At 36.5% G+C, this 22,126-nt stretch overlaps 2 protein-coding genes across 2 annotated transcripts in view; one reads left to right on the forward strand and one right to left on the reverse strand.

The window, feature by feature from the left end:
- The first annotated feature begins 1,531 nt into the window (after positions 1-1,531).
- Positions 1,532-6,152, forward strand: pno1 (partner of NOB1 homolog). The gene is made up of 7 exons (XM_056471444.1): positions 1,532-1,833; positions 2,777-2,926; positions 3,195-3,278; positions 3,932-3,992; positions 4,076-4,193; positions 4,408-4,478; positions 5,923-6,152. Exons 1-7 carry the CDS (start codon positions 1,627-1,629, stop codon positions 5,988-5,990), a joined length of 759 nt encoding a protein of 252 aa, XP_056327419.1. The 5' UTR covers positions 1,532-1,626; the 3' UTR covers positions 5,991-6,152.
- A 19-nt stretch (positions 6,153-6,171) lies between these two features.
- Positions 6,172-22,126, reverse strand: part of ppp3r1a (protein phosphatase 3, regulatory subunit B, alpha a) — a 28,711-nt gene continuing 12,756 nt past the window's right edge. The window contains exons 3-6 of the mRNA XM_056471445.1: positions 18,849-19,025; positions 15,394-15,453; positions 12,699-12,883; positions 6,172-11,126 (exon numbers count right to left, since the gene is read on the reverse strand). Coding sequence (XP_056327420.1) covers positions 11,079-11,126; positions 12,699-12,883; positions 15,394-15,453; positions 18,849-19,025 — 470 coding nt within the window. The 3' untranslated portion in view covers positions 6,172-11,078. The remainder of the gene's footprint in view (positions 11,127-12,698; positions 12,884-15,393; positions 15,454-18,848; positions 19,026-22,126) is intronic.

The following is a 22,126-nucleotide window of genomic DNA, read 5'->3' on the forward strand; positions in this document are numbered from 1 at the left end:
CACCCAATTCACCTATACCACGCCTTTGGACTTGTGGGGGAAACCGGAGCACCCGGAGGTAACCCACGCCAACACAGGGAGAACATGCAAACTCCACACAGAAACGCCAACTGACCCAGCAGAGGCACGAACCAGCGACCTTCATGCTGTGAGGCGATTGTGCTCCCCACAGCACCACTGTGCTGCCCAAACAGTAATTATACTAGTCATATTATTTATTAAATTTCTCATAAATTTTTGTCCACCCCATATGGAGGACGAAACAATAAATAAATAAATAAATAAATAAATACAAAAACCCAACCACCACAGTAACGTAAAAACAGTTATTATACAGAGTATTATTCATATTATTTATGAAATATATGAATAATATTTATTATCTATTAAATTGTATTGTTCATTCATTTACCCAAAAATGGTATTTTATTAATGTCTACCCTAAACACAACCCTCATAGTAATGTAAAAACATTAATTATTGTTGTACAGTGTTACAAAAACGATCCCATATTAATGAGTATTCACAGCTGTATCTCTTCTAGTATAATAAAAATAGTACACTTCTACTAGTAAAATAAATAAAATAAATAATGTACACATGTATATTATATATGTATCATTCGTCACAATAGCGGAACGAACCGCCAACTTATCCATCATATGCTTTACACAGTGGATGACCTTCCAGCTGTAACCCAGTACTGGGAAACACCCATACACACTTATTTTTCAGTTTTATTTAATGGTCTGTCTATCTGTCTATCTATTTATCTGTCTGTCTATCTATGTACCTATCTATCTGTCTGTCCGTCTATCTCTCTATCTATCTATCTATCTATCTATCTATCTATCTATCTATCTATCTATCTATCTATCTATCTATCTATCTATCTATCTGTCTATCTATCTATCTATCTATCTGTCTGTCTGTCTGTCTATCTATCTATCTATCCGTCTGTCTATCTATCTATCTATCTATCTATCTATCTATCTATCTATCTATCTATCTATCTATCTGTCTGTCTGTCTGTCTATCTATCTGTCTGTCAATCTGTCTGTCTGTCTATCTATCTGTCTGTCAATCTGTCTGTCTGTCTATCTATCTGTCTGTCTGTCTGTCTATCTATCTGTCTGTCTGTCTCTCTATCTATCTATCTATCTATCTATCTATCTATCTATCTATCTATCTATCTATCTATCTATCTATCTATCTATCTATCTATCTATCTATCTATCTATCTATCTATCTATCTATCTATCTATCTATCTAATGGTGTATTTATAGGGTACACGGGAGCTCGCGTGTTTTCTTCATAGGTTTTCTTACAGCATGAAGGACTCTCAGCACATAGATGACCTAGATATAGCCTAATCAAAATGAACGAAAAATCTCCACAACTCAAATGCACTCAAAATTTTTTTAATTTAATACATTAAAATTAAATCTTAACGGTTTAAAATAATTACCACAGCCATCACCGCAGCGTTCAGATTTATTTGATAATAAGCATTAGCATCTGGCGCTGCACGGGCAGCAGTAAGGCCCTTTCTGTAACATGGCCGACGCCACATGTCGATGGTAAACATCTGTGCTGGAGTGTAGTTTTTAATAAATTAGTAAACGATGGAATCTGTATCAGACTCGACAGCGGAAGTGAGCGCTAGTATGGACTGTCAGGGAAACACTGAAGCGTTTGAGAAAGTCAGATCTAAGAAACGAGAGAAGCGCAAGCGCGCGGCGGCGGAGATGGACACGCAGACCGAGGAGAGCAGCAGCAGCGCGGCGGTAAAAAGACCACATTTCCCGGCCCTGTCCGGAGACCAGCTCGGGGTAAGACTAGACATATTAACAGTAGATATTTCAGTGTATCCTTACACCCACTAGGAACTGTTACGGGAGTCCGGTATACGTTATTCCAGTGAGGAAACGGCACAAAACGCTTAACAACAGATATTAATAGTATTATTGATTATTTAAAGGGAAACTATTATACAAAAATCACTTTTATAAAGGGTTTAAATACAGTTGTGTGGATATAACCAGCCTCTAATGGTAACCATTGATTAATTGTAGTGTTTGTAATCAGAAAGTGGAACGCTTTGATTGACATTCTCCCTTTGTATGTGTCATCAGAGGGGGAAAGCCCCGCCCACTAGTGCCCATCTCTCCCTCATTAGCATAAACAGCAGCCCTGAGTGAGAAGCAGCCGTCTGTCCATTAGCCATTAGAGTGTTTGAGCTGCTGAAGATAATGTCAGCATAGACTAAGAGGATTATAGATGTGGAGTTTTAGATGAGGAGCGACATAGACTGACAGACGCATGAAGCGCACATGCACACCTGACCAGCACTCACAACACACACACTTGCTGTTTTACATCTGCCACTATGCTGACACACAGGTGTTTGTAGCTCCGCCCTCTTCTGAATAGAGCACAATCTCATTTGCATTTAAAGCGACAGTCACCAAAACGCCACAATTAGGATCAAAGCCTGAAAGGGTCAGTTTCAGAGTCATAGATCATTATCTGTGTGCTATTCTGAGCTGAAACTTCACACACACACTCATCTGACATCAGCGACGCATTTTACGTCTTGCTAAAAGAAGCACAATAGCTCCCCAGTAGCACAAATATAGCATGTTTCCAGAACGCTCTTAATTGGTTCAGAAAAATAAGCAGATGTGTGAACGTTGCGGGGCTGTTGAGTGTTTGCTGGTGTTTTTCTCTCTGCTTTTTAATGAAGTGTGTGTTTTGTGTTGTTGTTGTTTTCAGGGAGGTGTGGATGAGATGCGGAAAGTGCCGGTTCCTTCTCACCGATACACACCTCTGAAGGAAAACTGGCTGAAAATCTTCACCCCCATCGTAGAAAACCTGCAGCTCCAAGTGCGATTCAACCTCAAAACAAGACAAGTTGAGATTAAAGTAAGTGCTGACAGCAGGCTTATAACTAGTGCTGGGCAAAGATTAACCACATCCAAAATTAAAGCTTGCTTTAACATGAAATCAGTGTATTTATTACGTTGATTTAGTTTGAAACTGTTTTTTTTATAGTTGCGATATAGTTTGGTTTTTATCTATGCTTGTTCTTCTTGAGAAATGATCAGCTCAAGTGATGTCAGAATATGCTTTAACGCGAGTTCTGTATTTGCTCAGATGTACACAGTAATAATGAACTGCTCTGGTATTACAGACCTGCAAAGAAACGCAAGACATCGGTGCTCTGACCAGAGCTGCAGACTTCGTGAAGGCCTTCGTGTTAGGATTTCAGGTGGAGGTCAGTGTCAGTTATTAACGGATGAATTATTAATATTTTGCAGTGGTGTTTGGTGCACATGAGTGCTGTTTGCATTACATTTTTACTTGACCCTTGCTTCAGAGTTGCCAGTTGATTGTTTTACCTTGTAAGTGCGATTTTTATTTTATTTTGTTCATCTATTTTTAAAAATATATTATTAATATTTTTTTATTATTAATTTTTTTGGGGGGGGTGGGGGGTATGGGTGTTTAAACTAGTACTGTCAAAAGATTAGATAGCGTCCAAAATAAAAGCTTGAATTTACATAATATAGATTATGTGACCTGTGCACATTTAATTGGTATTTATATATAATTACAAACATTTTTATATTTAATATTATTATTATTATTATTATTGATTAAATATGTATTTTGTTTGACAGCACAAAAAAATTATTGAAATTGTTTTAAATGTATCCTCAATTCTGAAATGAGTCAATAATTACAGCTCCAATCAATGTTTAGTATCTAATAGTTTATCAACATCCAGCTGGTTATTACAGAATAAAAGTCTTCAGTCTGATGAACCCATCAGGCTTTATTCTGCCTGAATAACTGACTGGATGTGCATTATATTTTACTATTAATATAGCAAGACATTTCACAATCATCTAATCTTGTCACTCACAGGATGCTCTTGCACTGATCAGATTAGATGAACTGTTTTTGGAAACATTCGATGTCACAGATGGTAAGTAAATCTGAAACCTGAGCTGTTTTTATACGATTTTATATTATAATTTTATACACTGACTTCTGTGTGTGCTTTTGCAGTTAAACCTCTAAAAGGAGATCATCTGTCCAGAGCCATCGGCAGAATAGCAGGAAAAGGAGGAAAAACTAAATTTACCATTGAGAACATGACCAAAACCAGGATCGTGCTCGCAGATACGTCAGTATTTCATCACAGATCTTCTCAATCCTCCTTGATGAATTTTATTAACTCTAGAAAGAATATCTGGAAATTTTCGCTGTATATTTAATTAGTTAATTGTGTGTTTGATTAATGTATTTATTGCTCGTGGTTTATTGTAGTTTTGCAGTGTATTAATCTTTCTTGTGTGTCATTTATTTTTTGTATTCATCAGATTTTCTTGTCTTTTCAGGAAGATTCATATACTGGGGTCTTTCCAGAATATCAAAATGGCTCGAACGGCAATATGCAATCTCATTCTCGGTTAGTAATATTAAATGTAGACGTATATATTTAAATTAAATGGACACTTCAAATATCTGTGTCTTTATGCGCTTGTATAGTTAGCTGAAGTGTAAAAAATTTAACAAGTTTATTATTATTATTTCGTTTTTGCAATTAAATAAAAAAAACATTCACTTGTATTCTAGATTCACCATAATCAAAGTGAAATATTTAGGTTTATATTAGAAATTAAAAATGTAAAAAGTGACGAAAACGCGCACATCTGAACATTTTCAGAAAAATCACGTTTTTGGAGCACGAAAACACTTCAGTGGGCACACAGCCTAAGATTATACTATATTATTTTTTAACTATTGTGACTAAAACATTTTAATAGAATTAATATTTTTAAATTATATTATGGAATGTTTTTATTGAGGAAATATTTCAAGGCAAATGTTTAAAAAGAATGTGTATTCTAGAGGGATTAAAGAATATCATTGATCAAATTAAAACAACTTATGACTTTATCAGTGTTGTTGTTATTTGTAAGTTTAAGTTCGGTTAGGTTTTGGCTATGTTCACGTAAAGCTCTGGCTATGTTCAGGTTAAGTTCTGGCAAGTATGTTCAGGTTGTGTTCTGACTATGTTCTGGTTATGGTCTGTCTATGTTCAGGTTAAGGTCTATCTATGTTCTGGTTATAGTCTGACTATGTTTAGGTTAAGGTCTATCTATGTTCTGGTTATGGTCTGACTATGTTCAGGTTAAGGTCTATCTATGTTCTAATTATGGTCTGTCTATGTTCTGGTTATGGTCTGTCTATGTTCAGGTTAAGGTCTATCTATGTTCTGGTTATGGTCTGACTATGTTCAGGTTAAGGTCTATCTATGTTCTAATTACGGTCTGTCTATGTTCCGGTTAAGTTCCAGCTATGTTTAGGTTATGTTCTGTCTATCTTCTGGTTAAGTTCTGGCTGTGTTCAGGTTGATTTCTGGCTATGTTCAGTCTACATTTAAGTTAAGTTCTGGTTATGTCCATGTTAAGTTCTGACTATGTTCTGGTTAAGCTCTGTCTATGTTCCGGTTGTGCTCTGGCTATGTTTAGGGTTTGTTCTGTCTATGTTCCGTATAAGTTCTGTCTATGTTCAGGTTAAGTTCTTGCTATGTTTAGGTTATGTTCTGTCTATCTTCTGGTTAATTTCTGGCTGTGTTCAGGTTATGTTCTTTGTTACAGTTAAGCTCTGTCCATGTTCCTGTTAAGTTCTGTCTGTGTTCTGGTTAAGTTCTGGCTTATGTTCAGGTCATAATAGTCTATGCTCAGGTTATGTTCTCGAATTTTTACTACAAGTGGTTGCCATGAATCTAGCCAATGCTGCAAATGAATATTACTTTAAACAGTAACTTTACCTAATACTGCTGATATGTATGTTCATAATAAATATATATTAGTAAACAGTACTAATGTTTCATCTCACCCTTACAGGTAGTCCTCCGTCTAAGGTGTATGGGAACCTGCGTGCTGTGGCCACTCGATCAGCAGAGAGATTTTAACCCCTTGAAGATCAACTCCTGCAAAACACACCGATCACAGACTGACACACAAACACATCTAATTTCTATTGTTAGAGCCACATTGGCCTGAAAATGTCTATGATGAACCAGTGGACTCAACATTACTGGTGCTTCACACAATAAACACAGTGATCAGAAAGAGACACGACTGGATCCCATATGCAATGTCAAGTTTTAAATCTTTATTGTTTCATACAGTATCAGGTAGTCCATAAATCCCATAGCAGTTAATCTGATGCAGCATGCAGAAAACAAAAAAACATCCCATAACTCACACATTTATGTGCCTTTATATGTATGAGAAACCCTATTCATTCACCAGAGGCTGCAGAAAACCTTTAGAAAGCTTCAAGAAATTGTATTTACAAAACAAGAGGGGGAGATGATGTGATCAGGGCCTGTACCATGAAGCCGGATTTTATGGTTAGCCAGATAAGTTTACAGAAATTCCTGGTTTTCAGGTACCACAAATGTATTTTGACTTTAATTGCTCTTTGTTGCCATGGTAAGTTGCGCTGCATGGCTAACCTGCTCTAGGTGTTATGTTCAGGATAAGTTCTGGCTATGTTCAGAATAAGTTCAGGCTATGCTCAGGATAAATTCTGGCTGTGTTCAGGTTAAGTTCACGCTATACTCAGGATAAATTCTCGCTATGTTATGGTTATGTTCTGGCTATGTTCAGGTCAAGTTCTTGCTATGTTCAGAATAAGTTCAGGCTATGCTCAGATAAACTCTGGCTCTGGTCAGATTGAGTTCTGGCTGTGTTCAGGTAAAGTTCATGCTAGGCTCAGGATAAATTCTCGTTATGTTCAGCATAAGTTCTGGTTATGTTCAGGTCAAGTTCTGGCTATGTTCAGGATAAGTTCTGGCTATGGTTTAATTAAGAGATCTGGTTTATCGATCACAATTCAATATTCCACCAATAAGCTGTGAGCAAAGTGACAATAAATACACGCCTTTAGTTTCTCTTGTGCCAAATTAAAAGTCACTAAATAGTGAAATAAAGATGAAATTGTTTGAATATTAGCAAAGATTATTTATTTTAATTATAGATTTAATCCTTAATCCATTACACAAGCATTTATAGTTTAATAAAAAAAAGTATCAGTCTAATTGTATATAAATTTACAGATACGCACCTGAAATTTAAAGCTTTATTTTTAATTCATGAGCTTAAAAAAAGCTTAAGCTTTAATAATTTACATATGAGCTTAAACTGAGTCTCTGTAAACTAATACAGTACGCATTATCAACTATACACACTAACTTCATTAATTAGCATTTTTTAAAATATCTTAGCCTATGAATGGAGCAGACTCTCTAAATAAACTCAATTACAGCATCTTTATGTTTTGAGGTCTGTGATTGGCTGTTAGCTACGGATGACCCGCCTTCACGAACTCGGGATCAAAGCCTGAGTTAAAGTTAATGCTCTGTAATGCATCATCAGGGTAACAACAAAGCCTGACTCTACTGGTTTGCGTTTGTCAACTAAAATAACTGATCCTGTAATCCTGAGTTTGTTGAGCCTCCATCATGGTACAGGCCTCTCAATCGAACAATGCAATTTGGCAACACGTGTAATGCATTTTGTGGTTCTTTTGATGTCAGATATAAATTTCACAACTAGTAGAGGTGAAACTAGTGAACATGCAGAAGTTAAAGCAAGCACAGCAGAAGCCAGAATAACTGGGTTAAAGAGGGGCTAGATTTGGTTAAAAATGCTCCAGTCATGCATGTAAACATTCAGAGTAAATGCATTCTTGACTTTAAGCTCTAGTCTTGTTGAAGAACATTCGACTGAACCCATTTTTGCAATTTTTAAAGCTCGTGTGCATTGAATAAACTGTAATACGTATGGTTATTAAAGCACAAGAGTATCTGCTGCTGTTATACTTGACTATACAAAAGACGGAGATGTAACCATGAATATAAAGGATATCTGTTTAGATACTTCACACACATTAAATGTCAAAGCAAACCATTTTCAGCTGAAAGAAAGATCACAAGATTACTTTAAGATCAACGTTGGAGCAAATACAGGTTTGTTAGGGGTTCAGTTATAATTTGTTGAATTTGGTTGCCAAATATTATAATACATGGTTATAGGGTTCCGTTAGTTAATGCATTTATTTACTAACATGAACAATACTAGCATAGCATTAATTAATCATAGTTCAACATTTACTAATGTGTTCATAAAATCCAATTGTGCTTGTTAGCATGATTTAATGCACTGTGGGTTAATTAACTACTATTTAACAACTGGGTTAACTAAGCATTTTCATTAACGTTAACAAAGATGAGTAGATACTGTAATAAATGTATTGTTCAGTATTCTTAAACTAAAATCAACTAATGGAACATTTATTATTATTATTATTATCATTAAAGAGTTACCGAATATATTCCAATTTTAAAACATGCGAAAAATTTCATCAATTTACTTTACATTTCGGAAAATAGCTGTAACAAATTTTCTGTAAAATTGCTGTATTTACTTTTTAAAGGGCCTGTTCACACATGATCTCTACGGTAATTTACTAGTAATTTTCCATCTTTAATTGCGAGCAATAAAATGCTGCTGCAGTTCACAGAACAGCCACCGGTGTCACTAAAACATTCTGAATTCTACATTAATCCTTTATATAGTAGTCAATAGCTGGGCTTCCATCCTAAAATTAAGCAAATCTATTTAAAGTTCGCAAAAACAATAATCACAAATGCGTATTACCTGCGTTTTCAACAAGTTGTTAGAGCGGATAACTATAGTATTGGTAACCTAGCAACCAACAGTAAACAAGGAAAGCGTAATGTAGTCACGTCACAAGTTTATTCATCAGATGTGATCGCATTAACCTTTTTTTAACCAAGTCCAAACACCACCTCAAGCAGGTAATTTTCCATCTGTAATTGAGCAATAAGATGCTGCTGCAGTTCTCAGAACGGCCACCGGTGTCACTAAAAACATTCTGAATTACACATTAATATTTTATACGGTAAACAATAGCTGGGTTTCCATCCTAAAAGTAAAGCAAATCTTTTTAAAGTTCGCTAAAACAATAATGCCAAATTACATGCGTTTCCATCAAGCTGTTAGAGTGGATGACTGTAGTATTGGTAACCTAGCAACCAACAATAAACAAGGCAAGCATAATATAGTCACATCACGAGTTTATTCATCAAATGTGATCGCATTAACCTTTTTTAAATCCAAACACCACCTCAAGCAAGCAATTTTCCAACTAATTGCGAACAATAAGATGCTGCTGCAGTTCACAGAACGGCCACCGGTGTCACTAAAACGCTCAATTCTACATTAATATTTTATACGGTAATCAATAGCTGGGTTTCCATCCTAAAGTGAAGCAAATCTTATTAAAGTTTGCAAAAACAATAATCCCAAATGCGTGTTACCTGCGTTTCCAACAAGTTAAGAGTGGCTAACTGTTGTATTGGTAGTCTAGCAACCAACAGTAAACAATGCAAGCATAATTCAGTCAAGTCATGAGTTTATTAATTAAATGTGTTGACATGAACCTTTTTTTAACCAAGTTAAGCAAGCATAATTTTTTTGTGTGTGAATTTTATTGAAAATTTGGCATTTCTCATGCAATACTTTACTTTAACATGAGAAATTAACACAAAACTCACTGGAAAAACCCTGGAGTGCTACACGGGATAATCACAAGACTTTAACTTTCATGACTTTGGCTTTTTAAAATCATATTTCAATCAGTAACTATGATTTCATCCGGCTATTTTCATGCGCATATTTAAATATCGCATCAAAAAACACTCAAAGATGCGCATAAATAAACATATGTGCACATTTGTGTAGGATTAACTTTTATTCCGATAAGAAAAATGTGCATAAACTATGATGTAAATACATTTAGTGAATAAAGTTTAGCATTTCGATTCTGCCAGATGATTTGACAGATATTAATGTGTGTGAGGGTCTTTGCTTCATTAATGTTGGTTTGCAGCTCTTTATTGTTGCAGATGTGAAATGTTGTTGTGTTGACTGTAAAAGGCCTCAGTCCTCCGTCAGTCCATCATCACAGTATTTCAGTATTATTCTTATTATTATTCCCTCCAGAACTGTCTTGAGCATCTGTCTGCCCTCCCATCTCACACCTCCAAAAGCCACCGCGTTCATTGCCTTTCGTCTTCTGAGGTGCAGCTCATTCATTAGAGAACAAACACCACAGTGGCGAATCCTAACAGTGCATCAAACTACATTTGGAGTGGAAACGCTGCTTCATCCTCAAATGCTTAATGCAATATTACAGTTCTAATTCGCATCTTAGGATGGAAACACAGCCAAGTTACCATATACGGTTGTTCCCCTGCTAAATAGTTAAAATCAAGCAACCTTGCATCTTTCCGCACTGATTTGCTTTGACATTCACACATGCATTAGAACCAATTACAAATACAAGCGTCGGCTGCTGCATCTGGGATTAACGTGAAGCGTAAACCGAATTATTGTCTTGTTAATTAACATTCTACAACACCGTCTCAATGACAGAAGATGCACTTTCAATATAAACATTTATACATGATCACCATTAATACAAAAGAACAGGTATTAAACATGGTTAGATGCTAGAATAATAGAAATAGTGTATATCACAAAGTCAAACAGACAGACGCTCGCTTTCGTCATGCAGTTGAAGAGAAGCTTTTTGTTTGTGTGTTTGTTCTGTATGTTCTGCTTGGCACACGTCATACCTTATATATACTTATAGATATCATACTTAATATTTCTTCTTCGTCTTCAAAAGATTAAATTAATTGTAAAAAAACAAAACAAAAGCGTTAAAAAATAAAACTAAATAAATATGGTTTCCTCTTCAGCTGAGATGCTCGTTCAGTGTCCGCCAGCAGGTTATTGAGCAGCTCAATAACACACACGCACACACACACACACACACGCACGCATACTCACACACACACTGGCTTCTAGTTGACAAAAGTGGCTTAAATACTTCCATTGAAACACACAGAGAGCATTCGCTGGATACCCAGAGAGGAAAGCGGATCAGATGGAGACCGACTCCATCACACGTCCACAACCATCTTCTTGTGTATATCCAGACCTCCAACAACCTGCAGCAGAAAACACGTCTTATGCTTTCCAATGGAAGTTTGATTTAGTGGATAATTAGTAAACGAGGGGTAGGAGTGAAGGTTAGGATCATAGGATAGCGTGGCGTCCATTGGATGCACACTTCAGAATAGATATGCACAACATATTTCAGCATTGATATCATGTTGAGTTAGGATTATATATATGGTTGACTATATATGGACTCATGACACAACCTATGGACGTGAGCTCAATCATTTTTGGTGATTCAATATACACTATCTGACAAAAGTCTTGTGGCCTATCCAAGTTTTAGGAACAGCAATAATAACTTGACTTCAAGTTGATCATTTGGTATCAGAAGTGTCTTATATGAGAGGTAAACGCCTCTAGATGAGGCTTATTTGAGCACAATAAAATCTGATCATGTCTTGATGTTGACTGATTTGATTAGGACAGTAAGGTCTGACTCTGCTTAGACTAAAGTCTGCTCACTGAACCTTCAATAATGTCCAGTATAGAATATGTGCTCATGCTGCAGTGGAAACAGAATGAATATTGTGTCTGACTCCATCATGAGCTTGGAGGACTGCATCCATACATCTCTGACATGACTCAAATCACTGATTAATAAAGTCATCTGGAATGGTGAAGAAAGCCTTCTTGCAGGACTCCCAGAGTTCATCAAGAGTCTTTGTGTTCATATTCAACGCCTCCTCCTTCATCTTACCCCAGACGTGCTCAATAATGTTCATGTCTGGTGACTGGGCTGGCCAATCCTGGAGCAGCTTGACCTTCTTTGCTCTCAGGAGCTTTGATGTGGAGGCTGAAGTATGAGAAGGAGCACTATCCTGCTGGAGAATTCACCCTCTCCTGTGGTTTGTAATGTAATGGGCAGCACAAATGTCTTGATACCTCAGGCTGTTGATGTTGCAGATCTCTCGCACGCTCCCATACTGAATGGAACCCTAAACCATTATTTCTCCTTGACCAAACTTGACTGATTTCTATGAGATTCTTGGCTCCATGCTGGTTCCAGTAGGTCTTCCGCAGTATTGGTGATGATTGATGCAGATCAACAGATGATTCAGCAGAGAAATCCACCTTCTGACACTTTTCAAAAGCATCTATTAGAAGTCAAGTTATTATTTGATGCTCTTACAACCAATTCTAGCAACATTTGAGCTCTATTGGAGGTGTCAGTATGGTTAAAAACACTAGTATTTACTATAAATGACTATAGTATATATTCATGTGTGTGTCTGACAGCTGAAAGTAGATCTGGTAGCAGATATCGCAGCCTCTGTTACTCTTTACCTTGCACTTTTATGTTAACATTTATTACTGTTATTTATTTAGGATATGGGTTTTCACATTCTGACTTCAATTCCTAATCATTAAAATGACAATAATTAAACTGATTATTCTTAAAAATAGAAATGAAATAAAATATGACGTGTTCTTTGGAAGAGTTCACATGCATGGAGATGATATTATATTGTCATTCTGGCAGAAAATGGCCTTAAAATGACAGTTATATCCTTTACTGCAATATATCGTTCAACAAAAATGAGATATGGGGACAGGCTTACAGCGCAGAACTCCTCGAAGGATATTCTCCCGTCTCCGTCTTTGTCTGCGTTGATGATGGTTTTATCCACGATCTGCTGCAGTTGCGTGTCCTTCAGGTTGTTTCCCACCATCATCTTCAGCACCTGGAACAGCTCGCCGTTGGAGATATAGCCGTCTTTGTCCATGTCGTAGATCCTGAAGGCGACTGATTGCAGAAAAACAGCAGAGACCAGTGCTGGGTGAGTTACAGCTGAAGTCAGAATTATTCGCCCTCCTGAATATTTTACTCCCCAATTTCTGTTTAACGGAGGGAAGATTTTCTCAACACATTTCTAATCATGATAGTTTTAATAACTCATTTCTAATAACTTTATTTTCTCTGTGTCATGATGACAGTAAATAATATTAGACTAGATATTCTTCAAGACACTAGTATTCAGCTTAAAGTGACATTTAAAGGCTTCACTAGGGTAATTAGGGTAAAGTTAGGGTAATTAGGCAAGTCATTGTATAACAGTGGTTTATTCTGGAGACAATCCAACACTAATATTGCTGAAGGGGGCTAATAATATTGACCTTAAAATGGCTTTAAAACAATTAAAAACTGCTTTTATTCTAGCTGAAATAAAACAAATAAGACTTTCTCCAGAAGAAAAAATATTATAGGAAATACTGTGAGAAATTCCTGAATCTGTTCAACATCATCTGGGAAATATTTGATAACACAAAATTCACAGGAGGGTAAATAATTTTGTCTTCAATTGTACTTTAAAAAAGTAATTAATTAGTAATTACCTCATTAAAATTGCATTTAAATTTCTTCTCTAATTGTCTGAAAAGTAACTTAATTATTCAGTATGTAATTTAATTTCTTGACAATATAATTCAACTTAAATTTTCTGTTGGGAAAAGATTAATCACATCCAAAACAAAAATTTGTTTTGACAATATCATGTGTGTGTATTATATATTTATTATGTATATGTGATACATACACACACATACATAGAAACAAAACAATTGTTACATATACATATATATATATACACACATATATATATATACATATATATATATATATATATATATATATATATATATATATATATATATATACATATATATATATATATATATATACATATATATATATATATATATATATATATATATATATATATATATATATATATATATATATATACATATATATATACATATATATATACATATATATATACATATATATATACATATATATATATATATATATATATATATATATATATATATATATATATATATATATATATATATATATATATATTTACATATATATGCATATATATGCATACATATAAAACATGTCTGCATATGATTATATATATAAATGTGTATTTATATATATATATAATAAATATATATATAAAATAGATACACATATTTTGTCAAAACAAACTTTTATTTTGTACGCGATTAAACACCAAATTAATTTTTGCCCAGAACTACTTAAAACACACACAAATCTCTGCATATAGACAATCGAAATTACGCTCTTTTCATTAGAGTGAAACAGAAACTTTCAGTATTATTTATAAAAAACAAAAGCTAACACCGTTTCAGATTAATGGCACCACATTTCCTTTATACAATAAACTGAAAGTTTTTTTAAATTGTTTCTTTGGTATGCGCAATTGTTGGACAAATCTAACGTTCTTTACTTGAACCAAATCAGATTATTATGCAAAAATATATAATTTACAAATAATCTAGCTGACGCTAATCGGTCAGCTTGTGTTTTCTTTATGTTTATTATTTTAATGTGTCTTGTTTTATAAATGTCCTTGTTTCCGGTTGGCTTGAGTTGGAGGTCACGTGATCCTCCCTGCATAATTGAACCTGCGAGAGTTGGTATAGACTGCATGGTGAGATCTCGATGCAGACACATGTTAAATGCTCCGGTTATCCGGTCAACACAGTAGAGGAACTATTGTTTGCTTATTATTTATCTTCTTTTTTAAAAAATTTGATTTAGTTTGTTTGTTTATCTTTTTAGTTTTAACGGTGTTCAATAAATAAAACGCATGGGACATCAGTATTTGGGAAGCGTGGACTGTTTAATAACCGGCAGGTAGTTACAAATATTACATACAGTATATATGTACACATCTGCTCTACTTCTCTATACGCATACCTTATATTTTCATGAGCTACTCAATCCATTTTCTTAATCAATCATCCTGATAAATGTAAACTTCTATAGTTAAAAACTTGAATTATTCTGCAAAATGTGTATAATTAACAATATATTTAATCTGCTTCACTGAACTGATTAAGAGTTATTTATGTATGTATTTAAAGGCACAGTTCACCTAAAAATGAACATTAATACTCATTCTCTACTTGTTTTAAAACTTTGTTTCCTTCTTCAGCTGAACACAAAAGAAGTAAATGGTTAAAGGTTTTCAGCATTCTTCAAAACATCTTCTTTTGTGTTTAACAGAATAAACGTATTATTAAATTAAACTCACTTGAGGGAGAGTAAAATAATGAGTAAATGTTCATTTTTGAGTAAACTATCCCTTTCAGACAAACACATTATAGAGTAACTAATTAAATTAGCAGTACATTTAATAACAGTATATCAGTTATTTTGTGACTAATAATAGCCAACGGTGTGTGAGGCATGCAGAAGACAGACAGACTGATACTCACAGCGCAGCTTCATCTCTTTATCACCCTTCACACTGAACTGAGAGACGCCTTCGATGAATTCTACAGACACAAACACACACCACTACTGTTAATCCAGAAACACACACAGCACAGACCACACTAGCTATCCATCCACATATATTTAATGCGCATTTTGAGTAGACACCCAAAGAACAACTACTGGAGTACAGTAATTAGAGTATTTGCAATTGGTTACTTCACATCACTGATAATAACATGTGGACGGAGGCTCAGCTAGTGCAGGAGTGTGTGCACTAAAACACAAAGAGCTTCAGTTCAACAGGTCTGAGCTGCTGTAAGCTCATTTGCTGAAGTAATTCACTGCTACAAGCTGGAGTTTGAGTATATTATGCACATATTGTATACATGATTGCATTAAAAATATGTTTCGACTCAATACTATGCAATAGGGCTGCGCGATATGTCATTTTAGCATTGATATCGCAATGTGAATGTGCAATAGTCACTTCACAGGACATGCAATGTGGAGTCAGGATTAAAACCAGGTACAACAGATCAGAACGCATGAGATTGTTAGGCGTTTATCCATAATACAGTGAAAGTGTATCAATAGCTTGTATTTTTAAGGCCTGTGTGAACATTTTAAGCGAGTTTAAAGCATTTAGACAGGAGTTATTACGTTTGTAGCTTTAACAAATATTAACCGTAGTGAATTATTTACACAGTGAAGAATACACAGCTTTATTGTACGTTTGATTATTTTATTTCTGTGCCTGTATTCTGCCGGACTTCTTCATTTGTATATTTGCTCCACTCCATCTATCTCTGCTTGTAATTTGTTTATTAATATATAGCCACAGCCATATCACCCTGCTGCCCAAGAGCGGTTACTCACTGAAGCTAAGCAGGAGCCTGGTCAGTATCTGGATGGGAGACCGCATGGGAAAACTAGGTTGCTGTTGGCAGTGGTGGCCAGGAGAGGGCGCTCAACCTGCGATCTGTGTGAGTCCTGATGCTCCAGTATAGTGAAGGGGGCACTATACTGTCAGTGAGCGCCTTCATTCGGATGAGATGTTAAAATGAGGTCCTGACTCTCTGTGGTCGTTAAAAATCCCATGACACTTCTGGTAAAGAGTAGTGGTGTGATCCTGGTGTCCTGGCCAAACTCCCTCCACTGGCCCTTACTGGCCTCCCTATCATCCCCATCCACCGAATTTGCTCTATCATAGTCTCTCCACTCCCCCTATAGCTGGTGTGTGGTGAGCGCACTGGCGCCGTTGTCCTGTAGCTGCAGTCACATCATCTAAGTCAGGCATGTCCAAGCTCGGTCCTGGAGGGCCGGTGTCCTGCAAAGTTTAGTTCCAACCCCAATCAGACACACCTGGGCTAGCTAATCAAGCACTTACTAGGCTTTCTAGAAACATCCGTGCAGGTGTGTTGAGGCAAGTTGGAGCTAAAATCTGCAGGACACCGGCCCTCCAGGACCGAGTTTGGACACCCCTGATCTAAGTGGATGCTGCACACTGGTGGTGGTGTGGAGAGACCCCCCTCATGATTGTGAAGCGATGTGGGTGTATGGCCATACAGCAGACCCCCTAGTTTTCCGCGATCGCTGAATCCAACGCAAAATCAACAAAATGTCGCACATTTTTGCGATCCTGCTAAACTCACAATTAAAATAATCGCAAAAAATGTAGTCTCATCAAACACCAAATTCCAAATAATCAAAATGGATTGATTTCAGACTTATAGACGTTGCATATGCAGCAAACAAGATGTATTTGAGTGATTCCTGTGATGCTCCAGAGACAGACGAGTCTTCGCTGAGGCCAGCTTCCAGCCTCCGCCACTGAGACTGCAGCTCTGCACAAGACGTTTGGCCAGCGGAGAAATTAAAATGGTCGTGCCCAACTGAGCCTGGTTTCTCTCAAGGTTTTTTTCTTCACTTCTGCCATTAGTGAAGTTTTATCCTCTCCGCTGTCGCCACTGGCTTGCATGGTTCAGGATCTGTAGAGCTGCGCATCGTTGGATTTGCTCTTCAGTGTTTGGACTCTCAGTAGAGATTATTAATCCACGCTGAACTGAGCTAATCTGAACTTAAACACTGAAAACTGAACTACACTGTTCCTATTTACTATAATCTTCTATGTGAAGCTGCTTTGACACAATCTACATTGTAAAAGCGCTATATAAATAAAGCTGAGTTGAATTGAGTGTCTCTCGAAAAATGACGTCTCACCTGCGCCCTCACAATCATTACATTGGTTGTGTTTGTAAGACCCGTGTAAACATTTTAGGTGAGTTTAAAGCATTTGGGCACATGGAGTTATTACGTTAGTAGCTTTAACAAAGATTAATTGTATTGGCTATATATTATATATTATAAAATAAAATAAGAAATGACATAATACATGATATATTGTGCAGCCCTATCACATAGTATTAGATCAACACATACTTGTAATGACAGAATAGTATCTTGATACTAAAATAACCCTGGATTTTTGACTGGTCTATAGTAAAAATGCATTAAAATCTGAAATGAGGCATTTCATAAATATTATCAAACATTTATAAAACTAACCGATTCTGTAATTGCAGGTACATTCTGAATTTTCTAGATAATCTATTTCTTCAATAATAAAAACTTGAATGAAACGGTGGCGCACTGAATAGCATGATCGCCTCACAGCAAGAAGGTCGCTTGTTTCAGCCTCGGCTGGGTCAGTGGTCATTTCTGTGTGGAGTTTGCATGTTCTCCCCATGTTGGTGTGGGTTTCCTCCGGGTGCTTCGGTTTCCCCAAGTCCAAACACATGCGCTATAGAGGAATTGGGTGAGCTAAATTGTCCGTAGTGTATGTGTGCCAATGACTGAGAGAGTACGGGTGTTTCCCAGTGATGGGTTGCAGCTGGAAGGGCATCTGCTGCGTAAAACATATGCTGGATGAGTTGGCGGTTCATTCCGCTGTGGCGACCCCAGATTAATAAAGGGACTAAGCTAAAGGAAAATGAATGAATGAATTAATTTCTGATGCATTTGCATTATTCTGATGATTTAAAGTCCGCGTTAAAGTCCTGTATTGTGACGCAGTTCCTATAGAAACTGAATATTAAATGAGAAAACAGTGGGCGTGGCTTGTTTTATTCTACTGCGAGCTGATTGGATGTAGTAAAGTAGGCGTTTCATTCTGAAAGATGGGGAAAAGAGTTCGGGGAGAGTTATTACAGCCTAACAGACTCCTCCTGCTCACCAGTTCTGTTTGTTGTTAAAACTGACAGCTGGAGAGGTGTGGTTAAGTATGTAAGCCACGCCCAATACCTCAGACAGACCGAATCAGAATTCAATTAAGGGCAAACTCTTTTTTTTTTGTCTTAATGACATGCACAGATTAATCGTTCACTACAAAACTAGCAATGTGAGCTAACACAATCAATATGGTTAGCTTTGATTTGTGTACTTTAATTACGCTTGCCTTTGAAATCCACCTCTCCGTTTCCGTCGGTGTCGAATATGTCGATGACTCTCTGCACCAGCGGATTCTGCTGTAACTCGGGCAAGGACATGAACTCCTCCACACTCAGAGATCCTGAATTATCCAGGTCGAGTTTCTTAAACCTCTTTCCCAGCCGTTTAATCTCATCAGCATCGACTGGACGAAGAGAAAGAGAAAAGCAGAGACACAAAACAAACAAACACCATTAGCAGACAATCCAACACACACACACACACACACACCTCATGTTCTCCTCCCTGTGCGCGCAGGAAATGCACACGATTCTTCAAACGAGAGCAGCTCTTGAGCCCAATATAATAGAGATCGAGTAAAACGGAGTGAAATTAGTGAAGCGGGAGACACTCACATCTCATGCCGGTCATCATCCCACACGGTTTACCCATGGTGATGTATTTATGAGCCATGAGGGTCCACGGTTGTGTTTAATACTGCGGATAAGCTCTGCAATATCAAACTCTCTCACCAACTATAAGCTCATTCAGGCGGTCACATGACCCACTCCATCCAAAGCTGCTATATAAACTGCTTTATTTGAACACACTGCTGGACTTTTACTCATTTATTGATCACACTTTATTTTAAGACCCTTATTACAAGTTGTAAAATGCATCTCTGCTGTCTCTAGAGACGTTTCAGCTCAAAATACCACACAAATAATGCTTAAGGAGTCTTTGAAACTACCCAATTGTGGCATTTTGGTGACTGTCGCTTTAAATGCAAATGAGATTGGGCTCTTTGAAGGAGATTAAATGATGACAGAATTTTAATTTTTGAGTGAACTATCCCTTTAATATTGAGAACTGCTACTTCAACTAAAGTGTTCCTCATTTATTTAATCAAAAATATTGTCAAAACTATTTTCAATTCGGCTAGTTGATGTGGCCTAGAGACTTACAGATTTTGAGTGTATTGTGTGAGTGTGTGTACTGTGTGTGGTCGTGTTTGTGAGTGAGTGTGTATATGTGTATGAAAGTGTGTGCTGGGGGGGGGGGGGTAGTGCATGCGTGGGTGTAGTAAATGTGTGTGTGTGCGCGTCTGAGACTGATGAGGACTCTTGTCATTCTGAAGAGCTCAGACTCAGCATGTGTTCAGTAGAGCTGATGAATAATCAGAATACAGAAGAGGACACACACACACACACACACACACACACGCACACACACACACACACACACACACACACACACACACGCACACACACGCACACACACGCACACACACACGCACACACACACACACACACACACACACACACACACACACACACACACACACACACAATAAGTTTCAGATCAAATGAAGCAGGAGTCTGGAGCTTTTTATTGCATAATCAGTGGCGTGTGAAGAGTGTCAGGGAAATAAATGGAAAATCTCTTTTATTTCAGTAAGAAATCAGTATGAACAGCAAGAAGGTCGCTGGTTCGAGCCTCGGCTGGGTCAGTTGGCGTTTCTGTGTGGAGTTTGCATGTTTGCGTGTTCGCTTAAGTTTCCGCCAGGTGCTCCGGTTTTCCCCACAAGCCCAAAGACATGCAGTACAGGTGAATTGGGTAAGCTAAATTGTCTGCTGCGTAAAACATATGCTGGATAAGTTGGCGGTTCATTCCGCTGTGGCAACCTCCAAAGTCGAAAAGAAAATGAATGAATGAATGATAATATAAAATACAAAGTATAATCTACCTAATTATAACAAAATATATCTGATTATAATATAATATAATATAATATAATATAATATAATATAATATAATATAATATAATAAATTATTTTCTTCTTATTTAACAGATGATGACTTCTCTATTCCCTAAAAAAATGTATATAAATAAAATTTAAAATAAATTATTGATTAATTTCCTCATGCACATTAGCTCCTCGCACGCTTTGTTTTGCTCCAAGGAGAAAATTCATAATTGAGCTCCAATAATAATTGAGTTTCACCGTGCAAACACATGCATCGTATAAATAATCCATAATTGCATTGGTCTGATTGGTGGAATGTGCTGCTCGCTGCTGCTCTTCATGCATGACAGCTTGTTGTTGTCAGTTTGAGACGCATCAGTGTTTCTCTGAGAGCTGGACAGGTCCTGAGGAGCTCATATTTATTTATTCCAATATTTATTTATAGACATGAGGTCAGCAGAAGCCCAGCAGACATGCAGGGAAACCCTCAGCAGACTCAGGTTATTCTGAGCTCCGGGACACACTCCACTCCACATATGGCCTTGTGTAAAGTAGGGCATCAAGCTGTCAGTTCTCAAATATTAAAGGGTTAGTTCAACCCCAAGTGATAATTCTGTTATTAATTGATCCTCCTCATGTCTTTACAAACCGCTGAGAGCTTCACTCAAATCCAGAACACAAAGGAAGATATTTTAGATGAAATCTGAGAGCTCGGACAATTAAAATTACTATTTATTTTTACACAATTAATCGTCAAATCAGACAATCACCAAATCAGACAAACATACTCCAGATCATCAAATCAGACAAACATTCTCTAAATCAGACAATCAATCATCAAAATCACCAAATCAGACAATTTATCGTCAAATCAGACAATCAACTGCGAAATCAAACAATCGTCAAATCAGACAATTAATAGCCAAATCAGACAAACCACCACGAAATCAGACAACCAATCATCAAATCAGACAAACATTCTCCAAATCATCAAATCAGACAAACATTCACCAAATCATCAAATCAGACAAACATTTACCAAATCAGACTATCTATCGTCAAATCATCAAATAAGACAATCAATTGCCAAATCACCAAACCAGACAAACATTCACCAAATCAGACAATCAATCACCCAATCAGACATGCTTCAAATCATCAAATCAGACAAAATTTCACTAAATCAGACAATTAATCTCTAAATTACCAAGACAATCGCCAAATTACCAAATCAGACAATCAATTGTCAAATCAGACAATCAATCGCCAAATCACCAAATCAGACAATAAATCGCCAAATCAGATAATCAATCACCAAATCAGACAATCAATCGCTAAATCACCAAATCAGACAATCAATCACTAAATCCCCAAATCAAACAATCAATCGCCAAATCAGATAATCAATCACTTAATTAGACAATCAATCGTCAAATCAATCACTAAATCACCAAATCAAACAATCAATCGCCAAATCAGATAATCAATCGCCAAATCAATCACTAAATCACCAAATCAAACAATCATTTGCCAAATCCCCAAATCAGACAACTAATCA

Source organism: Danio aesculapii, chromosome 13 (genome assembly GCF_903798145.1).
Source record: "Danio aesculapii chromosome 13, fDanAes4.1, whole genome shotgun sequence".
NCBI classification, from domain to species: Eukaryota; Metazoa; Chordata; class Actinopteri; order Cypriniformes; family Danionidae; genus Danio; species Danio aesculapii.